The sequence below is a fragment of the Opisthocomus hoazin genome, chromosome 7 (assembly GCF_030867145.1).
Source record: "Opisthocomus hoazin isolate bOpiHoa1 chromosome 7, bOpiHoa1.hap1, whole genome shotgun sequence".
Classification (NCBI taxonomy): domain Eukaryota; kingdom Metazoa; phylum Chordata; class Aves; order Opisthocomiformes; family Opisthocomidae; genus Opisthocomus; species Opisthocomus hoazin.
The window spans coordinates 24,140,074-24,156,575 of record NC_134420.1 but is presented as its reverse complement, the minus strand read 5'-3'; the positions used below and the strand labels follow the sequence as shown (position 1 = coordinate 24,156,575).

General features: G+C 38.6%; 1 protein-coding gene across 2 annotated transcripts in view; it reads right to left on the bottom strand.

The window, feature by feature from the left end:
- The window catches only part of CD44 (CD44 molecule (IN blood group)), a 117,616-nt gene that overhangs the window by 7,899 nt on the left and 93,215 nt on the right, over positions 1–16,502 (bottom strand). For both annotated transcript variants that reach the window (XM_075425981.1, XM_009935247.2), the window contains one exon: positions 414–536. In XM_075425981.1, the coding sequence (XP_075282096.1) occupies positions 414–536 (123 nt within the window). The remainder of the gene's footprint in view (positions 1–413; positions 537–16,502) is intronic.

The window sequence follows — 16,502 nt, the reverse complement described above, 5'->3', positions numbered from 1 at the left end:
TCATGGTGTTGGCTTCTTTCTATTCCTCTTTAGTCTGCAAGCCTTATTCTGCAATACTCGTCTCGGCTACTATTTTCACCAAACATTCTCACGGATATACTCTGCACATATCTTTACTGAATTTTATATATCTTTGCTGAATTTTGGCTATTTTCATATCAATTTATAAAGGTTATTTGGATCTTAATCCCATTCTTCAAATGCATGATTTCTCTCGTCTTGATATTGCTGGGAAATTATATGGGATACAATATGCTCCATTTTTCAGACTACTAGTGAAAATATTGAATATTATCTGATTCAGAACAAAGCCTGAACAACTGTACTTAACCTACATTTTAATCTCCTACTGCAGTTCATATTAATACAATTCTGTGCTTGAATTGTTAAAACAGATGGCTTCAAAAACCTACCTGGCACCAGGGCCGACCTTCTTTGTGAAACTATTTTTGTTGTTGTGGTCTCTCCAGGGAAAGTAGTGGATTCATAACGTCCCTTGTGTGGTCCTTGATCACCATGTGTACTGGAGGTAGATCCTAAGGAACAAAACTATCTATTAGGCCAAATATGCTTAGTGACTATTTAACATTGAGGTACAAAGAACATGACTTTCACAATCAAAAACCACATTCTGGAATGTTCATGCTGAGGTCATTAAAAAGTATTTATACTGAAAACTACTACATAGACTACAATCATCATACTCATCTGAACTATGGCTAGTTTTAGTATTTTGAATAACAAAACTCATGGTTTTCCCCTCTTGTCTCTCTCACACGTTTCAGTTTTGATTATGCTATACTTCCACGAATGAAAATTTAATTATAATTGCCCAGAAATTTTCTGGAGAAAATGTAAAGATATGTGAACGTTGGCAACTTTTTGAAGCGGTTTGTGTGATACAAGTCAAACATCTTGTCTGTTCCATGGGGAAAAGTGAGTGAAAACAGAAGAGAGAGAGAGAGGAGAGAGAGAGGAGAGAGAGAGGAGAGAGAGAGAGAGAGAGGGAGGGAGAGGGAGAGAGAGAGGGACACAGAGAGAGAGAGGGGGGGAGAGAGAGAGAGAGAGAGAGAGAGAGAGAGAGAGACAGAAGAACTTTACTTTTTATTTAAACCTAAAATGACCAATATGGAGAAATTTTGAAACTCTTAATTTTATAGCTACACAGGATAAAACTGAATTTCTAAAACCTTAATAAAGTAAAAGGCTAGTTCTCTGAATGGTTTTTAATTTGATAGCTATGTATAGAGTGGGACTTCAAAAATTCAAAATATCTTTCCTAATAGAAAAAATGCTCTCTGTAAACTTAGAGGCGGGTCCCCTTGTCCCTTTTAATGTGGTGTAATTTGGTTCTAAGATGGTATTAGATCTTCAATCACAATGCATATTTCCAGTCTCAAGTATTTGCTACACTGGCCATACCGCTTGAACTTTTATGCGGTTACATTTCTGGCCCATGCTGCTGCCATAAGGGTATCCCAAGTCTAAAATTATCAGCAAACTATAGATACGGTGATTTCATCTGGGACTACTACTTCATTGTCACCATGAAAAAGATATTACAGATCTCCACCTCTCTGAATTCTTCCAGACTCTAACAGAGCAAATGACGCATTTACTCTAATCAGCTGTAAGGTTCTTTTTCTAACACACGTTGCAACTCATTTCTAGCCAGCATTTCTGATCTAATTTCCTAATAGCAGCTGGCAAATACAAAACTGAGAAGCACATTTTTTACCCTCTGTTCATCTTAACCAGCAAGTAGTTCATGAATCTTCCAGATGTTTTCATTATTTTTATTACAAAGAAACTTACTGACTGTTGAGCTGGTTTGTCCTATCTCACCACAAAGGACAGAGCACTAATTCAGCAACTGAGGTTCCTGATCTAGCCTCCAAGACAGCTGACCAAGAGGAACATACTCACTTGTCTACCCCACATCTCAGCAGATTTTTTTTAAGGTGATTTGTATCATCCTTGAGAAATGCCAGAGCTTTTCCACCACAAAGCCCCTTAGAAAGGCACGCAGACATTTATTAAAATTCATGCACTTAGAGAACTGTTACATTTGCCCTTCCCCTCTCTTGAGCACTGAGAAGAAGCAGCAGGATTCAGTCGTGTCCCCTGCGGTTCTGGCTCTGGGGATGTGCTTGCAAGTGGCAGGGAGGGATCCTCAGAAATTCTACATTTCATTTTGATGACATAATAGATTCTGGTTTTTTTGACAGTTATTTTTGGGGTTCCTTCAGCGGACCGATTTGTTATTGCATGGACACCTGGACAACAGATGAGTCATTAGTGTGATGTCAGACCACAGCTTAAACATTGCTGTAGAGAAAAAGCAAGTGAAAGAAAGTAGTATAGTACATCAAGCCATTCATTTGTTCAGAGAAAGCTTTTAACTATAGTCTGCCAATACATTAATGAATCTTGTCCATTCCATTGGAATATGGGGCAATGTTACAAACGAATGAACTCTTCAATAAATAAACTTTTTTATGATGATGGTAGTGTCCTAGTAATTCCTTGGCATTGTGTTTTAAAAAGCATCAAGAGAAGATAAATTAAAAAAGGAAGATTTGGGGCAATATGGCCTTATGAACCTTTGCCAGGGCACTGACAACACAAAGATTTGACAGAGACATTCATCTTGAAAATGATCTTCAAACCAGTTCTTACAGACTTTATGTGCTCAAAACAGAAAGGTAGCAAAAATTTTTTCATAGTGCGTAATGTAATGTCTGCACATAAAATTCAGGATGCAGCTTGCATTAATTAAGCGAATAGGGCAGCAAAAGTCAAGAAATGAGTTTGTTATAGTAGGAAACCATTATTAAAAACACATTTATCCTTCCAGTAAAATTCTACCAAATACATATTTTGCATTTATATTGCTGTGCCTATGTCAAAATACTATAACTCAGGCAATTTTGATTGGATTGGCTCTACTGGATTTGTATAAAATTCTGAAAGAAAATGTAGGCCAAATTCTACCTGACAATGTATGAATGAACAGTAATTAATTAATTAATTAACTACTAACAGAATTATCTTGAAAGTGTTTGCTGTATAATACTATAAAAACATAGGCACATGATCTTACTTATGTGCAAAGAATGTCCTCAGAGCACTGGCCAAAATCTACCATTGGATGGTTCCACTAGCACTCCAAGGAAGTGCATGAAAATAGTATTTGGATTAGTGTACATGAGAAGTAGCATTTGGAAAAAAACTTACTGTTAGGATGAGTATTTGTATGGAAACTGCATTTGGGAATAAGAAAAAGTCCCTTCATTTCCCATACTATTAGCATGTGAGCACACACACAAAAAATGAAAGGCTATATTTGGTGCAATAAATAAACACTGTTACTGTTAACTGCATTATCTCTATCAGAAGAACAACCCTTTAAAAAGAAAAGGTTATTCACAAATGAAATGTTAGTTACATCTCAGTAACACAGCTATGATTAATCACTGGCAAGATATTAACAGCAAATACACCTAGAAACAAAGGTATAAATGAGAATTACCTTTCTCTTGATACATATTCAACTAATGTAGAGGGAATACAGATGGGGGAAAAAGTGACAGACAGTTAAGTGTTATCTAGTCATAGCTATCATTTGTGTCCAGCAAAAAAGAATGACAAAATGCTATCCCGTATGTATGGGTATGAGGAGAAAGTTTACACTTGTTCACTTTCATACTTGTGTTACCACATACAGATAACAGATTGTAAGAAAACATTATTTGCAAAACACTACTTTAAGCCTTTTAGCAAATGTCCTCTGCTTTGCACAGGAAGAGGTTCCCTTTAATGACATCTTATAAGCAGATTAAAAACAACAATAAAACCAAAAAGGAAATCATAATATGACAATAATTCACAGTGATGGCTAGTACACGTTATTGAATGATCACCATTGTCCAAAATAATGACTGAGGGATAAATGAAAATGCTTTTAATTTGTAATTCTTACTAGTAGGAAGAGGGGTCTGTAATTGGTTAAGACGATCTTCAATGTCTGGAAAAACTCCGGGTATCCAATTGACATGGGAACCATCTGTGCTGTTTGCTTGCTCATTTTCACTTCCAAGTGGAGTGCCAGGTGCCAGTGGCTCCTTGGTTGCTTTCTCTCGGTTAACGTCATCCACGGACTGTGTGACTGCCATGACGATGGCATGATCAGCTTTAAAAGTGAGCGGTCACAAAACCACCACCCACATTATCTCCCTCTTTCCTGTACCACAGCAAGCCAGAAAGCATGTCCACCTTCCTCATTCAAAGCACAAAAAGAGAGAAGATGTGAAGGCCTCCCCTTCTTCTTCCACACTGTCACTGGCTTCTGAGACCCTCAAGCACCATGTTGGAGGGAGACGCTGGCAACGTATACAGATCCCAGTGACAGATGGAGAGGGAAGACCTTCGGAAGAAGAGACCACAGCAGCAACAACCTGACCCTGTAATTCAGGCATGAGTGGCCATACTGCAGCCCTATCGGTGGCCAGTCTTGCCTGTCAATCCACCGGTGAGGAGGAGTCGGGAATTGAAGGCAGAATTTATGGGAGACGATTCTTCTACGATTGCCCTGCCCTCACCAGTGGGACAGCACTCCCTGGTGATGGTGCTGCTGCTGAGTCACAGGAGCAAGCCACCTGATTAATCCACCAGAGCACCTCCACCACACCAATCGTCGTGCCAAAGCATATCAAGCCTGGTCCCACTGATGCACAAGAAAAGAAGATGGGGCTAGGGATTCAGAATCACCAAAGTGTGTGTCTTGCAGCACAGTCAGGAGGCCACCCAGAAACATGCATCAGCAAAGGACAGAAACCACAAAGTGTACCAGCAAGAAGTCCCTTATGCCTTGCCCAGAAGGTAAATCTACCAATAGCACAGATCCCACCACAGATTTTTGCACTGCAAGTCCACACTGAGAATGTAGAACCTCACGATGAGAAAGATGGGGAAAGGACTCGATTTCAGAAGAAATAATGTCTCATTTCACACCAGGCATGAGAAATGAGCATGGTCCATTATTCTTACTGGTACCCGTCACAGGAGAGTCATCACCAGCTTTGTTCATACGAGTTGTGGTTCGAGTCAGAGTCTTATCCCCATGGGCGTCTGTGGGATGCGGTGTGCCTTCAACGCCCTGTTCTGGTTCATTATCTGAAGGCAGAGGTGGCTGCGTAGGATCTTCATGGTGGGCAACATCAGGAGAGGCAACAGCTGTTACCATGATGCGAGGCACCCACACTTCCTGGGTTATATCTTCTGGTTTCAGAACTCCAGTGGAGGCTGTGACTGTTGTGATGATGGCTAAGTTAACTTCAAAGGTGTTTACAAAACCCCACCTTACATATTGTTCCCTCCTTATTTTACTTAAGCTCTACCTTTTTCTTTTTTTAGCCTATGTGGTATATACAGTGAGAAAATAAAAACACAACTAAAGAAGATCTTCTGCATATGTCATATTATTTTTTGTTTCTCTTTTCCTTCACTAATACTCTATTGATTAGTTTAATAGTTGTTTATTCATTTCATAAATTTCAATGTTGAATTAAAGCACGTAAAGACTTTCCTAAGAGTAAGTAGCAGCCACTTAGACCTGACTATTTCAAATTGACTAGAGCATCATGTTAAAAAAATGTCTTTTTAAGTTTATTTAGTCATCTCTTTTCTTCCATGAGATGATCATATAATCTGTGCTGGTTTCCCAAGAGAGGAATTTAAAATTAATTCAAATGGAAAATTAAGGAATTAAATTATTTAATGAACATCCTTCACACATCATTCTGGCATGCTAAGACTGCTGTTGATGCAAAAGAGTAAGGATGTCACAAAACCATGCTAAGAAATATGTATAGCTTAACTAAACACACTTGCAGAATTTCCAAGTGCTCCAAATTATTAACTGAATAATAAAGGTTATTATTAATTCAAAATTATACCACTGAAAGTTAACATCACTAAGCAAAATGAGAAACCAAAAGATGCACTTCCAAACAACAGTAGCCTAAAGTGTTAGTTTTGAAAATACCTAGTAATCACTATTTAGAAGGGAGAAAAAAAACCATTATTTTCAGAATAAAATGAGTATAAGAATTCCTGTCATTACACAGGAATAGGATTAGAGTGACTTGATTGAAAACATTGTAATAAATCATGAAATTGTGCTTGGGTTTTGATATTTGCAATTGATCTGTCAAACCACAGAAAGCTTCACAGGCTGATGACAATGAACTCTGAAGCTTTACAGGTTCTCTGACATATTTAGAAAACAGGAGTAGGGAGAAGAGAAAAGAACTACATTTTAATCCACAGAATCTTTGGTTTTCATAGCTCTTTGCTGAATCCTAAGAGTTGCAAAATAAATAATCCTGATGAAAATGGATTTTGAAGAAGAAAAGGGAAAGTATAAATGCTAATTTTTCTTAGAAATTCTTTTTAGAAAAAGCGAGAATGATGCAAAAAGTTCCAAAGCACTACAATGTCATAAAAATCCACTATTAAACAATATAAATATTATAATAAAAAAGGAATATTTTGATTAGGGATAATTTTAATTGTACAGCACGCAGAGCTTAGGAATCAATGTTAGAACCTTGCAGAACTACATGAAAAAATTGTGGTAAGTTATTTCAAAGTTTACAGTACTAAGAGAATCTATGGCAATGCCAAGAGCAGCAACAATCAGACACGAAAAACTGTTTCTAAGTCTATGACTCACTTACACCATCCACCACCCCCACAAAGCAACTGCGTTCTCATTATCACCTTCTACTAAAAATACACCTGAAAAAAGCTGGGGGACATAAGAAACAGGGAACCCAGGGAAAAAATATCCTTAACAGATAGCAATTCTTGTTGGGATGTTCACGTGCGACGAAATCATAGAAAACGTATCCACTGCAAGTTCACAAGAATAATCTCGACACCCAAAATGAGAAAGATGGGGAAAGGACTCGATTTCAGAAGAAATAATGTCTCATTTCACACCGGGCATGAGAAATGAGTATGATCCATTATTCTTAATGGTACCTGTCAGAGAAGAGTCATCACCAGCTTTGTTCATACTAGTCGTTGTCCTCTGCAAGACCTCATACCAAGGGGCATCTGTGAGATGTGGGATACCTTCAGCACCCTGTTCTGGTTCATTGTCTGAAGGCAGAGGTGGCTGCTTTGGGTCTTCATGGTGGGCAACATCAGGAGAGGCAACAGCTGTTACCATGATGATTTAATCAGCTGTGAATTCCGTGTATGTGCTGCCGTTCCCCTTCCATTCCCACCATGCTCAAGTCTCCTGTTCCCTTTAAACCAGTCACCCTTTTCCAGCCACAATAGGAGAAGGGGGACCTTCTGTCCTCCCCTACATTGTCACTGCTTTCCCACTGTACTGATCAGATATTTTCATTTGCTATTCCCGTCTACCTTATTACTTAATCCAGAAGATTCACAAGGACAGCAGACACAGGGAAAAGACAAAGAGACAGCAGTCAGGAGAATTCCCTGACCTGTGTCTCCGGCTAACTACAGATATTCAGCTTAAGGACACTGTCAAGGGCTACTATGGTGTGTTTTACATTACAGAGATCAGTACTGACAGTAAAGAACCCTTTCTACAGGCATTGATTCTCCTTTGTTTCACAAGACTCTGTGAGTGGTGACAAGTTACAGAAAATACTTTTAATTTGTAATTCTTACTAGTAGGAAGAGGGGTCTGTAATTGGTTAAGACGATCTTCAATGTCTGGAAAAACTCCGGGTATCCAATTGACATGGGAACCATCTGTGCTGTTTGCTTGCTCATTTTCACTTCCAAGTGGAGTGCCAGGTGCCAGTGGCTCCTTGGTTGCTTTCTCTCGGTTAACGTCATCCACGGACTGTGTGACTGCCATGACGATGGCATGATCAGCTTTAAAAGTGAGCGGTCACAAAACCACCACCCACATTATCTCCCTCTTTCCTGTACCACAGCAAGCCAGAAAGCACGTCCACCTTCCTCATTCAAAGCACAAAAAGAGAGAAGATGTGAAGGCCTCCCCTTCTTCTTCCACACTGCCACTGGCTTCTGAGACCCTCAAGCACCATGTTGGAGGGAGACGCTGGCAACGTATACAGATCCCAGTGACAGATGGAGAGGGAAGACCTTCGGAAGAAGAGACCACAGCAGCAACAACCTGACCCTGTAATTCAGGCATGAGTGGCCATACTGCAGCCCTATCAGTGGCCAGTCTTGCCTGTCAATCCACCGGTGAGGAGGAGTCGGGAATTGAAGGCAGAATTTATGGGAGACGATTCTTCTACGATTGCCCTGCCCTCACCAGTGGGACAGCACTCCCTGGTGATGGTGCTGCTGCTGAGTCACAGGAGCAAGCCACCTGATTAATCCACCAGAGCACCTCCACCACACCAATCGTCGTGCCAAAGCATATCAAGCCTGGTCCCACTGATGCACAAGAAAAGAAGATGGGGCTAGGGATTCAGAATCACCAAAGTGTGTGTCTTGCAGCACAGTCAGGAGGCCACCCAGAAACATGCATCAGCAAAGGACAGAAACCACAAAGTGTACCAGCAAGAAGTCCCTTATGCCTTGCCCAGAAGGTAAATCTACCAATAGCACAGATCCCACCACAGATTTTTGCACTGCAAGTCCACACTGAGAATATAGAACCTCACGATGAGAAAGATGGGGAAAGGACTCGATTTCAGAAGAAATAATGTCTTATTTCACACCAGGCATGAGAAATGAGCATGATCCATTATTCTTACTGGTACCTGTCAGAGGAAAGTCATCACCAGCTTTGTTCATACGAGTTGTGGTTCGAGTCAGGACCTCATCCCCATGGGCGTCTGTGGGATGCGGTGTGCCTTCAACGCCCTGTTCTGGTTCATTATCTGAAGGCAGAGGTGGCTGCGTAGGATCTTCATGGTGGGCAACATCAGGAGAGGCAACAGCTGTTACCATGATGATTTAATCAGCTGTGTATTCTGTGTGTGTGCTGCCGTTCCCCTCCCATTCCCACCATGCTCAAGTCTCCTGTTCCCTTTAAACCACTGTCACCCTTTTCCAGCCACAATAGGAGAAGGGGGACCTTCTGTCCTCCCCTACATTGTCACTGTTTTCTCAATGTACTGATCAGATATTTTCTTTTATTATTCCCGTTCACCTTATTACTTAATCCAGAAGATTCCCAAGGACAGCAGACACAGGGAAAGGACACAGAGACAGCAGTCAGGAGAATTCCCTGACCTGTGTCTCCGGCTAACTACAGATATTCAGCTTAAGGACACTGTGAAGGGCTGCTATGGTGTGTTTTACATTACAGAGATCAGTACTGACAGTAAAGAACCCTTTCTACAGGCATTTATTCTTCTTTGTTTCACAAGACTCTGTGAGTGGTGACGTTACAGAAAATTGTTATAATTCATTGTTCTGTTCATGGTAGCCTTAAGAGTAGGTTTCCTCCCAGGATCAGCTTCAAATTTTGGTATTATTGAAGAATTTTACCTGATAGAATTATTTTGTGGTGTGGCATTTACTGAACCCACCACCCACACTGTTCTTCTCTTTCGTATATGCAAAGAAGACTTTATGGTTTTTTCTTCTAATTGGGTCATAAAGAAGAAAAGGAAACAGACTTTTCTATTTATTTTGATTGTCATCACCTTTCCAGCTTCGTAACCTAAGCTGTCTGCTTTCTCAGAATAGCTGGCTAATGCTGTATAACGGCAGGAGCAATGGGACAGAAGGGATACCATCAGAGGAACACACAGCAAGCATAAAAGAAAATTATTTGGCTGTCACAAAATCAAATATAGGTTCTGAGTACTGTCTGTTTAAGAAAGGATTAAAGTAATATTTCCTCTTATTTCAGGAATCAGTCGTGTGTTTCTCATACCATGTTTCTGGAACATTATTTTTATGGTATAAATGATATGTTGTATATGAGACTGCATCACGATGTTGTGTCATGCCAGTTTTATAAACCCCTTTTGCTCTTCATTCTATGAACCAGAGGGACAAATGTTTTGATAAAATGTATGAAAAGAACACTCTTTCCCCAGATGAATATTCACAAATTAACAGCATAAGCTGTTGATATACAAATATAGGTAAGTATGAATTCAACTTTACGGTACTGTCAGTTTGGCAACACCAAATAATATAACTTATGTAATGAGCTGGACACAATTCCACAGTCAGGCTTCACTAAGGAACAGAAAGCACTAGAAGTAATGTTGGTAAGTAAAAAATAAATGTTTTATACAAAGCTAAAATGGAAAACTTCTATCTCACCATCATCCAGGCAGAGCACAGAGAAAACTAATCACTCTATAACTTACATCATTGTCTTAAAGAGATAGGTAAGTTAATCCTCTCTACAAGTTCATGCAATATCTTTCCAAGACAGGCCATCTGAGAGACAGAAGTGATTAACATATATATATATATGAAATATATATATGTATCAAATACACATAGTTGACATTATTACTAGTACCTGCAGTGGAAGACTCTTTTTCATGATTATTCTCTCTGGAAGGAATAATTCTATCCATTATAGCAGGCTGTGTGGCATAATCCTCTCCCTTGTCCCAGCCTGGATACACCAATGGCTCTTGTGCTGAGTTATTCTTTTTGGCCCCATGGTTGGAGGCTACAGCTGTTATGATGATGGTGAAGCAATTATGAACTCAGTATACAAAGATCCATTTCTCATATTATTCTCCTCTTCGGTTCTTGTCTCTATGACAGGCCTTGCTCACATGTCTACTACATTTAATGGCAAAGAGAAGTAAAGCAGATTTGCTTCTCATTCTGGTTCATGTTTAGAAAATCTGCCTACTGTCACCAATAGGACTGACTCTTTCCTCAAACTGGGCATATTATTTTCAGAATCAAGATATCGCCTTGTTTTTCAACAGTATTTCTCTGAACCATGCTGTTAAGTTTATATTGGTTGAATATCAAACCAATAGCTGCTGATGCAGAATAAAGAACAGCAAAGGCAGAAATAACTGCAAGAATATGACCCATCAGTATGATTTTAATCACAGAATTTGAGTGTATTGACTATATTCATTTTTTCCTGTCAAAAATTCAGATTTATTAGTTGCAGCAGCTCCAGGAATATAGACAAGGGATTCTGACAGAGGGCAAGGCTAGCACATGCTGCACATTTGTGAATGGTGCACACTATAAATAAGACAGCATTCAGCTGGAGAATATTTGATATTGCAGTTATTTAAAAAATATTATATTCTCCATATCAACCAATCTGTAGCTTGTATTAGACAGTCACAGCAAAAAAATACCGAAATCTGATAAACAGCATAACCCTCCTTAACCCCTCCAACCCAATCAAAACAATCCAAGAAAATTGCCACAGTATGTTAAAATTTTAATTGCAACTAGGCCAAATTATATTGCTCTAGTAGTGTAGTATAGTATAGCATAGTATTTATATATATCTCTAATACGTTGTACTGCATCACCAAATTTTTAAACTATGTTAATGAAACACGTGGGGTTGATATCTCAGAGGAATGTGGTCTTAGGGACTGCTGAAGCAGAGAACTACACAAAACCTTTGCTAATAAGATTACATTTAGTTGAAGGAATAGATCCACACCATACAGCATCTCAGATAATGTTTATGATATGCTTGTCTTCAGTGGCCTGTATGTGATAATCTGCAAGAGCAGACCATGACTGCTAAATTCTCTGTTGGCACTGCTTAGTACAGCACATGAGCCATTAACCAGTAAACCTCGTACACTCATAGGAACAGAAACTAATATACATCAATTTTCAGTTACTAGGTTTATAGTGCAGTTTGCTCTTTTACGTTTTAATTGCTTCGACTGATGGAAGAGAGAAGCCTCTCTTTTATTCTGCACTATGCTTTGTTTTCTTCCTTTCATCACCGGTATCACCTTGTCATAGTTTAAAAGTGCAGTGAGTAGATATTTTAGATAAAAATTTTTAGATATAATTGCCATATTAACAAAACCTGAAAAAAAGCCCAGGTCCAGTAATGACTTGCAACAGGGGAGTGAACACAGCTCCCAAATATGTGAAAAATACAACAGACGTTATTATTTTTCCATTTAAACATTTGCTGTTTCCTACAGATACAACCCTGGTAGATATTCTGTTAAAACCTTGTGACTGCATGACACAGAACACAAAATGTAGGAGACAGTTAGGAAATTAATCTACTATGGGTCTTGACACGCAACTCAAATAGGAGAGAAAACAAACCTCCAGGAACAGGTCTGAGGAACAGAACAATGAAAAAAAAATAATATCAGGATTGCTCAGGTTTATTCACAGAAACTCTGCTATCGCCTCAGAATGCAAAATTGTTAGTAAAAAAATCGCAAAACTGAACCTTTAGTAAACCCTGACAATTTACTCAAATGTGGCCTGTAATATTACCTGTATGAGAGGATTCCTTTTCAATGTCATTTTCACGTGTAGTAGTAAATTCATGTTGTTCAATACTCCTAGTGGTATTTGCAGGATTTTGTTCTTGACTGATCCATCCAGAATGAACACTGTGTAATAGTGGATGTTGGGTTGGTCCTTGACGTTTTTCATTTTCACTTGTAACTAGTGCTGATAAGATGATGATTAAATCAATAATGATCAAAATACCCAGCACCACTCATATTATGCTCATCTTCATGGTCTACACGACAAGGGTGCTTGGCTTTTGTGTTTTGGCTTTTTCTTCTCATTGTTGCATTTGATGTGAAATGAAAGATGAAAGAAAACAAAAGTCCTCTGGAAACACTCCACACAAAAGCATCACCAGGATCAGAAGAAGATTTAAGTGTGCTAGAAAGTATCCCAATGACCAATGCCAGAGAAAAGCTACAGGAGAAGCAGTGGAAGATCACATAGAAACAACAGTTTGCATCTCTAGTTCATACTTATTAATACTAACTTAAATGTTGAGTCTGTGTATTCTGGGTTTGTAAAAGTGAAAAAGATGATGAACTTTCTCTTTTGAGTTAACATCTCAATTACACAGTTACAAGACTGGCTCCAAGGAAATGGTCATTTCTTCTAGGACTGGATGAATGAAGTAAGTAGATTCATATATTCGAAGCTGAAAAGCATACTTGTTTTAAACTCAGTGATAACTAAAGCTCTTACTGATAAAATAAATTAATTCCTCACTCCTTAATTTGCTGTTGTTTATATGGCAGAAGATGCAGTCAGAAATCACCTGAAGTACCACCACCACAAAAGATTTTCTAATGAACATTAAAAGGCTCAGAAAAGATACACCAGAAAAACAAGAATACCTATACCACTAAGCTGAGCATTAGAACTCAGTGTGAAATATATTTGCCTTAGGTTTCAAATGTTTCCATGAGTGTTAAAGGTAAAGCAAAGGTCTTTAATCAGAGCATGCAAAGAATGACCTGGACCTGTTACAGATGCCATCAGTCACCAGCTAGAGAAACCTACGCTGTTTCCCAAAAAGAGCAAAACTGGAGGAATATTCATCTTCACATTCAGGCAATGAAATATTCATAAAAACGACACTCATGCAAAAGTAATTCACTATTTTTGTAATTAAACCCAACACACACAGATTATCTTGTAAAAAAAAAGGTTAAAATTAACTCATCTATGAATACAACAGATCTAGCAATACTTCAGAACTAAAAGAAAGTTATCACAAAAATTATTTCTGGGAGATTATAGCACCTGTGCCAGCTGTATAAGCTTTCGCTGTTCAAAACCATCTTGGCACCAGAAAGGCATGTGTATAGCTATTGGAGGCAGATCGTATAAATCCAAAGAACTACTACAAGGATGTAGAAAATGCTTGTTTTTACAGAAGGATAAAAAGGCTTTCCACAAGCCCGAATGAAATATATTTCTTTTCAGTACAGTCCAATTTTATGCAATGACAAGGCTAGTCCCCAATCCAGCTGTATATAGCTGTGCCTCCAGCTGTTGAGGTTTGCACCTCTCCTTAACAGGTCAAAGCTGTGCATTATAGCCAAAACATCTTAAAACCGAAGCTCATATTCAGCTATGCTTTTCCAAAAATTTTAACCAGAAACTATTTAGGTACACAGCAAAAACAGCTGGAAAATACACTCCGTAAGTCTTTGCCTACAGAGGTTTTTAGGCTCTCAGAATTCGAGCACACTTTCAGTACCTCTGATGGCTACTGGCATTTACACCAGTAGCAAAATGCTCACATTCATCTGGAAGTAGTATATTACCCTTTGTAGCACAGTTTCTTGTATTTGAATCACTGTCTCCCTTTTTTTGTCTTTTGTCTTCAGATTTTACAACAGAGATTTTGAAGTGGAAAAAAGGGAATTTTTTTCTCACCAAATTGGGTCACCAAATGTTACAACCTAATCAGTTTTACTACACTACTGGCAATGCATGTTTAAAAATCCCAGAGACGTGAGGAAAAGTGGCAAGTAATGAAGATTAGATGCAAAAGGTAGACTTGGAATCACAGATGAATGTTATAGATGCCACGTCTGAGGGCTCTAGTACAAATAATATAAAGGAATTATACTGAACTGAGGCTAATATTATGGGAATTACAACCAGCTGCACCATAACTGTGCTATACTTCACTGAATTATGCCACAAATCTGAATATTATCTGAAATGCTTAATTGCTTTACCCCTGCTAGCAGAGCTAGGATACTGCTCCTCTTCATCTGTATAGGCAGGGTTCCAGTGATCCTGTGTGGAGATTTCCAGAAGTGTTTCGTGTTGTGGGTCCACAGCTGTTAGGACAATGGAGGATTCAATGCTGACCATGCTCTATGTCTACCACTATAACTCTACTGTTAGTGTGTGCCATAAAGGTGATGGAAAATTGAAATTCATGCATAGCTTAACTGTGGTCTCTCTACTCTGCTTATCAAATCCCTTTACATCAAACCAGTCATTCTTTTCTTTGCATTGGACAGATGCAAATTTTCCCAAGTGGAATGGGAAAACAAGCAACAGAAGAATAATGTACAGCAGAAGCAGTACAAAACCATTAAAGCAGTTATAGACATTTAAACTCAAATTTGAAGAACAATGCTGGACCTAAAGAATATGGTAGATGTCTGAATACATGCAAAATATGCTTGCTAAGTACTCAAGAAGTACTCAGATTCTTCTTACAATATCCACCACTGAGCTCAAAAGCTATGTCCAGCAAAAGAATGATAGAACCTCAATGCAGTCTTACAGGTAAATAAATGAACACCAGAAATACTCAAAACTTAGGCAAAAGAATAAAAAATCCCAAAGCAAGATGACTTGCTTACTTAGTATTCTAAAATTGAAGACCACTGCTGAAAAAACCCAGATGCTCCACTATGTCCAGGAAAAAAAAAAGCTTATAAACAGTGATTTATAAACACTATGAGTACATCAGTGCACAGACAAAAGACACACTAAGATGTGATTAAATTAAAATAAATTACAAAAAAGGAACAGATTATTAACATTGTACAATTAAGAGTGTTAGAGTATAGTCATTAATGGCAACATCCATACTGCAGAAAAACCCCACGGCTGGGGCCATTCCCTGGTCATAAGGCCAAGTAGCAGACTGTCTGCTTCAGCGACACACAGCATTTGGGTTTGATCTTCACATGTGTTAGTTTTCCGGTTTTCAGACAAAATGATTTTAGGTATGGATGGCTTTTTTAACCAAAAAAGAGCTATCAAATGATCACTGTGGGACTATTCATATGAGGAAAATCAGGTTATGTATTAAAATATCTGAGTCGTGGTTTTGGATCATGTCTAAAAAACTGAGGTTGCAAAACAAATGAGATGAAGTTATATAAAGAGCACGGGAAGAGTGTGGAAGGTAGCAAATAGGAGATTGTTTTCCTGACACTTCCCAACGAAAAGGGCACTTGGGGTTTGACCTGAAATTGTGCCTGAACATCTTCTTCCACAGAAAGGAAGACTACTATTGTATAGACGTAGATTATACAAAACATGAACTGGAATTATTTTAACACTGTTTCTCCAAAAAAACAATAAAATAGAAAATAAGATAAAAATTTTTTTTCTTCGAAAAACATGAGTGAATGTATGCATTCAAATAGGCATTAAACCGAGAAGTTAATTCTAAGTAGTGATAGAAGAGATATTCATTCTACTGATACGGACCTCATATGATTTTTACAATCGCAAAAGTGACATATCTGAAGGAACATTTAATGAGAAAAGCATCAAATTTTCACACAATATCTGTGTGGCAAAGGAGGAGGAACATTGCGTAGAATGGGAGAAAGAAGAAAGAAACCATCCAAACAGAAAGGAAGATTCTTACTAGTACTTGGAGCATACTCGTTGTTGGCCACACTCCTGTCCCAGCCTGGAAACACTGTTGGGTACATCGTGTCCTCTGACGAGTCTTCGTCATCTGAACCATTGCCACTTGAGGTCAAATCTGCTGTGATGATGTTAAATCTGCCATGAAGCCCTAATCC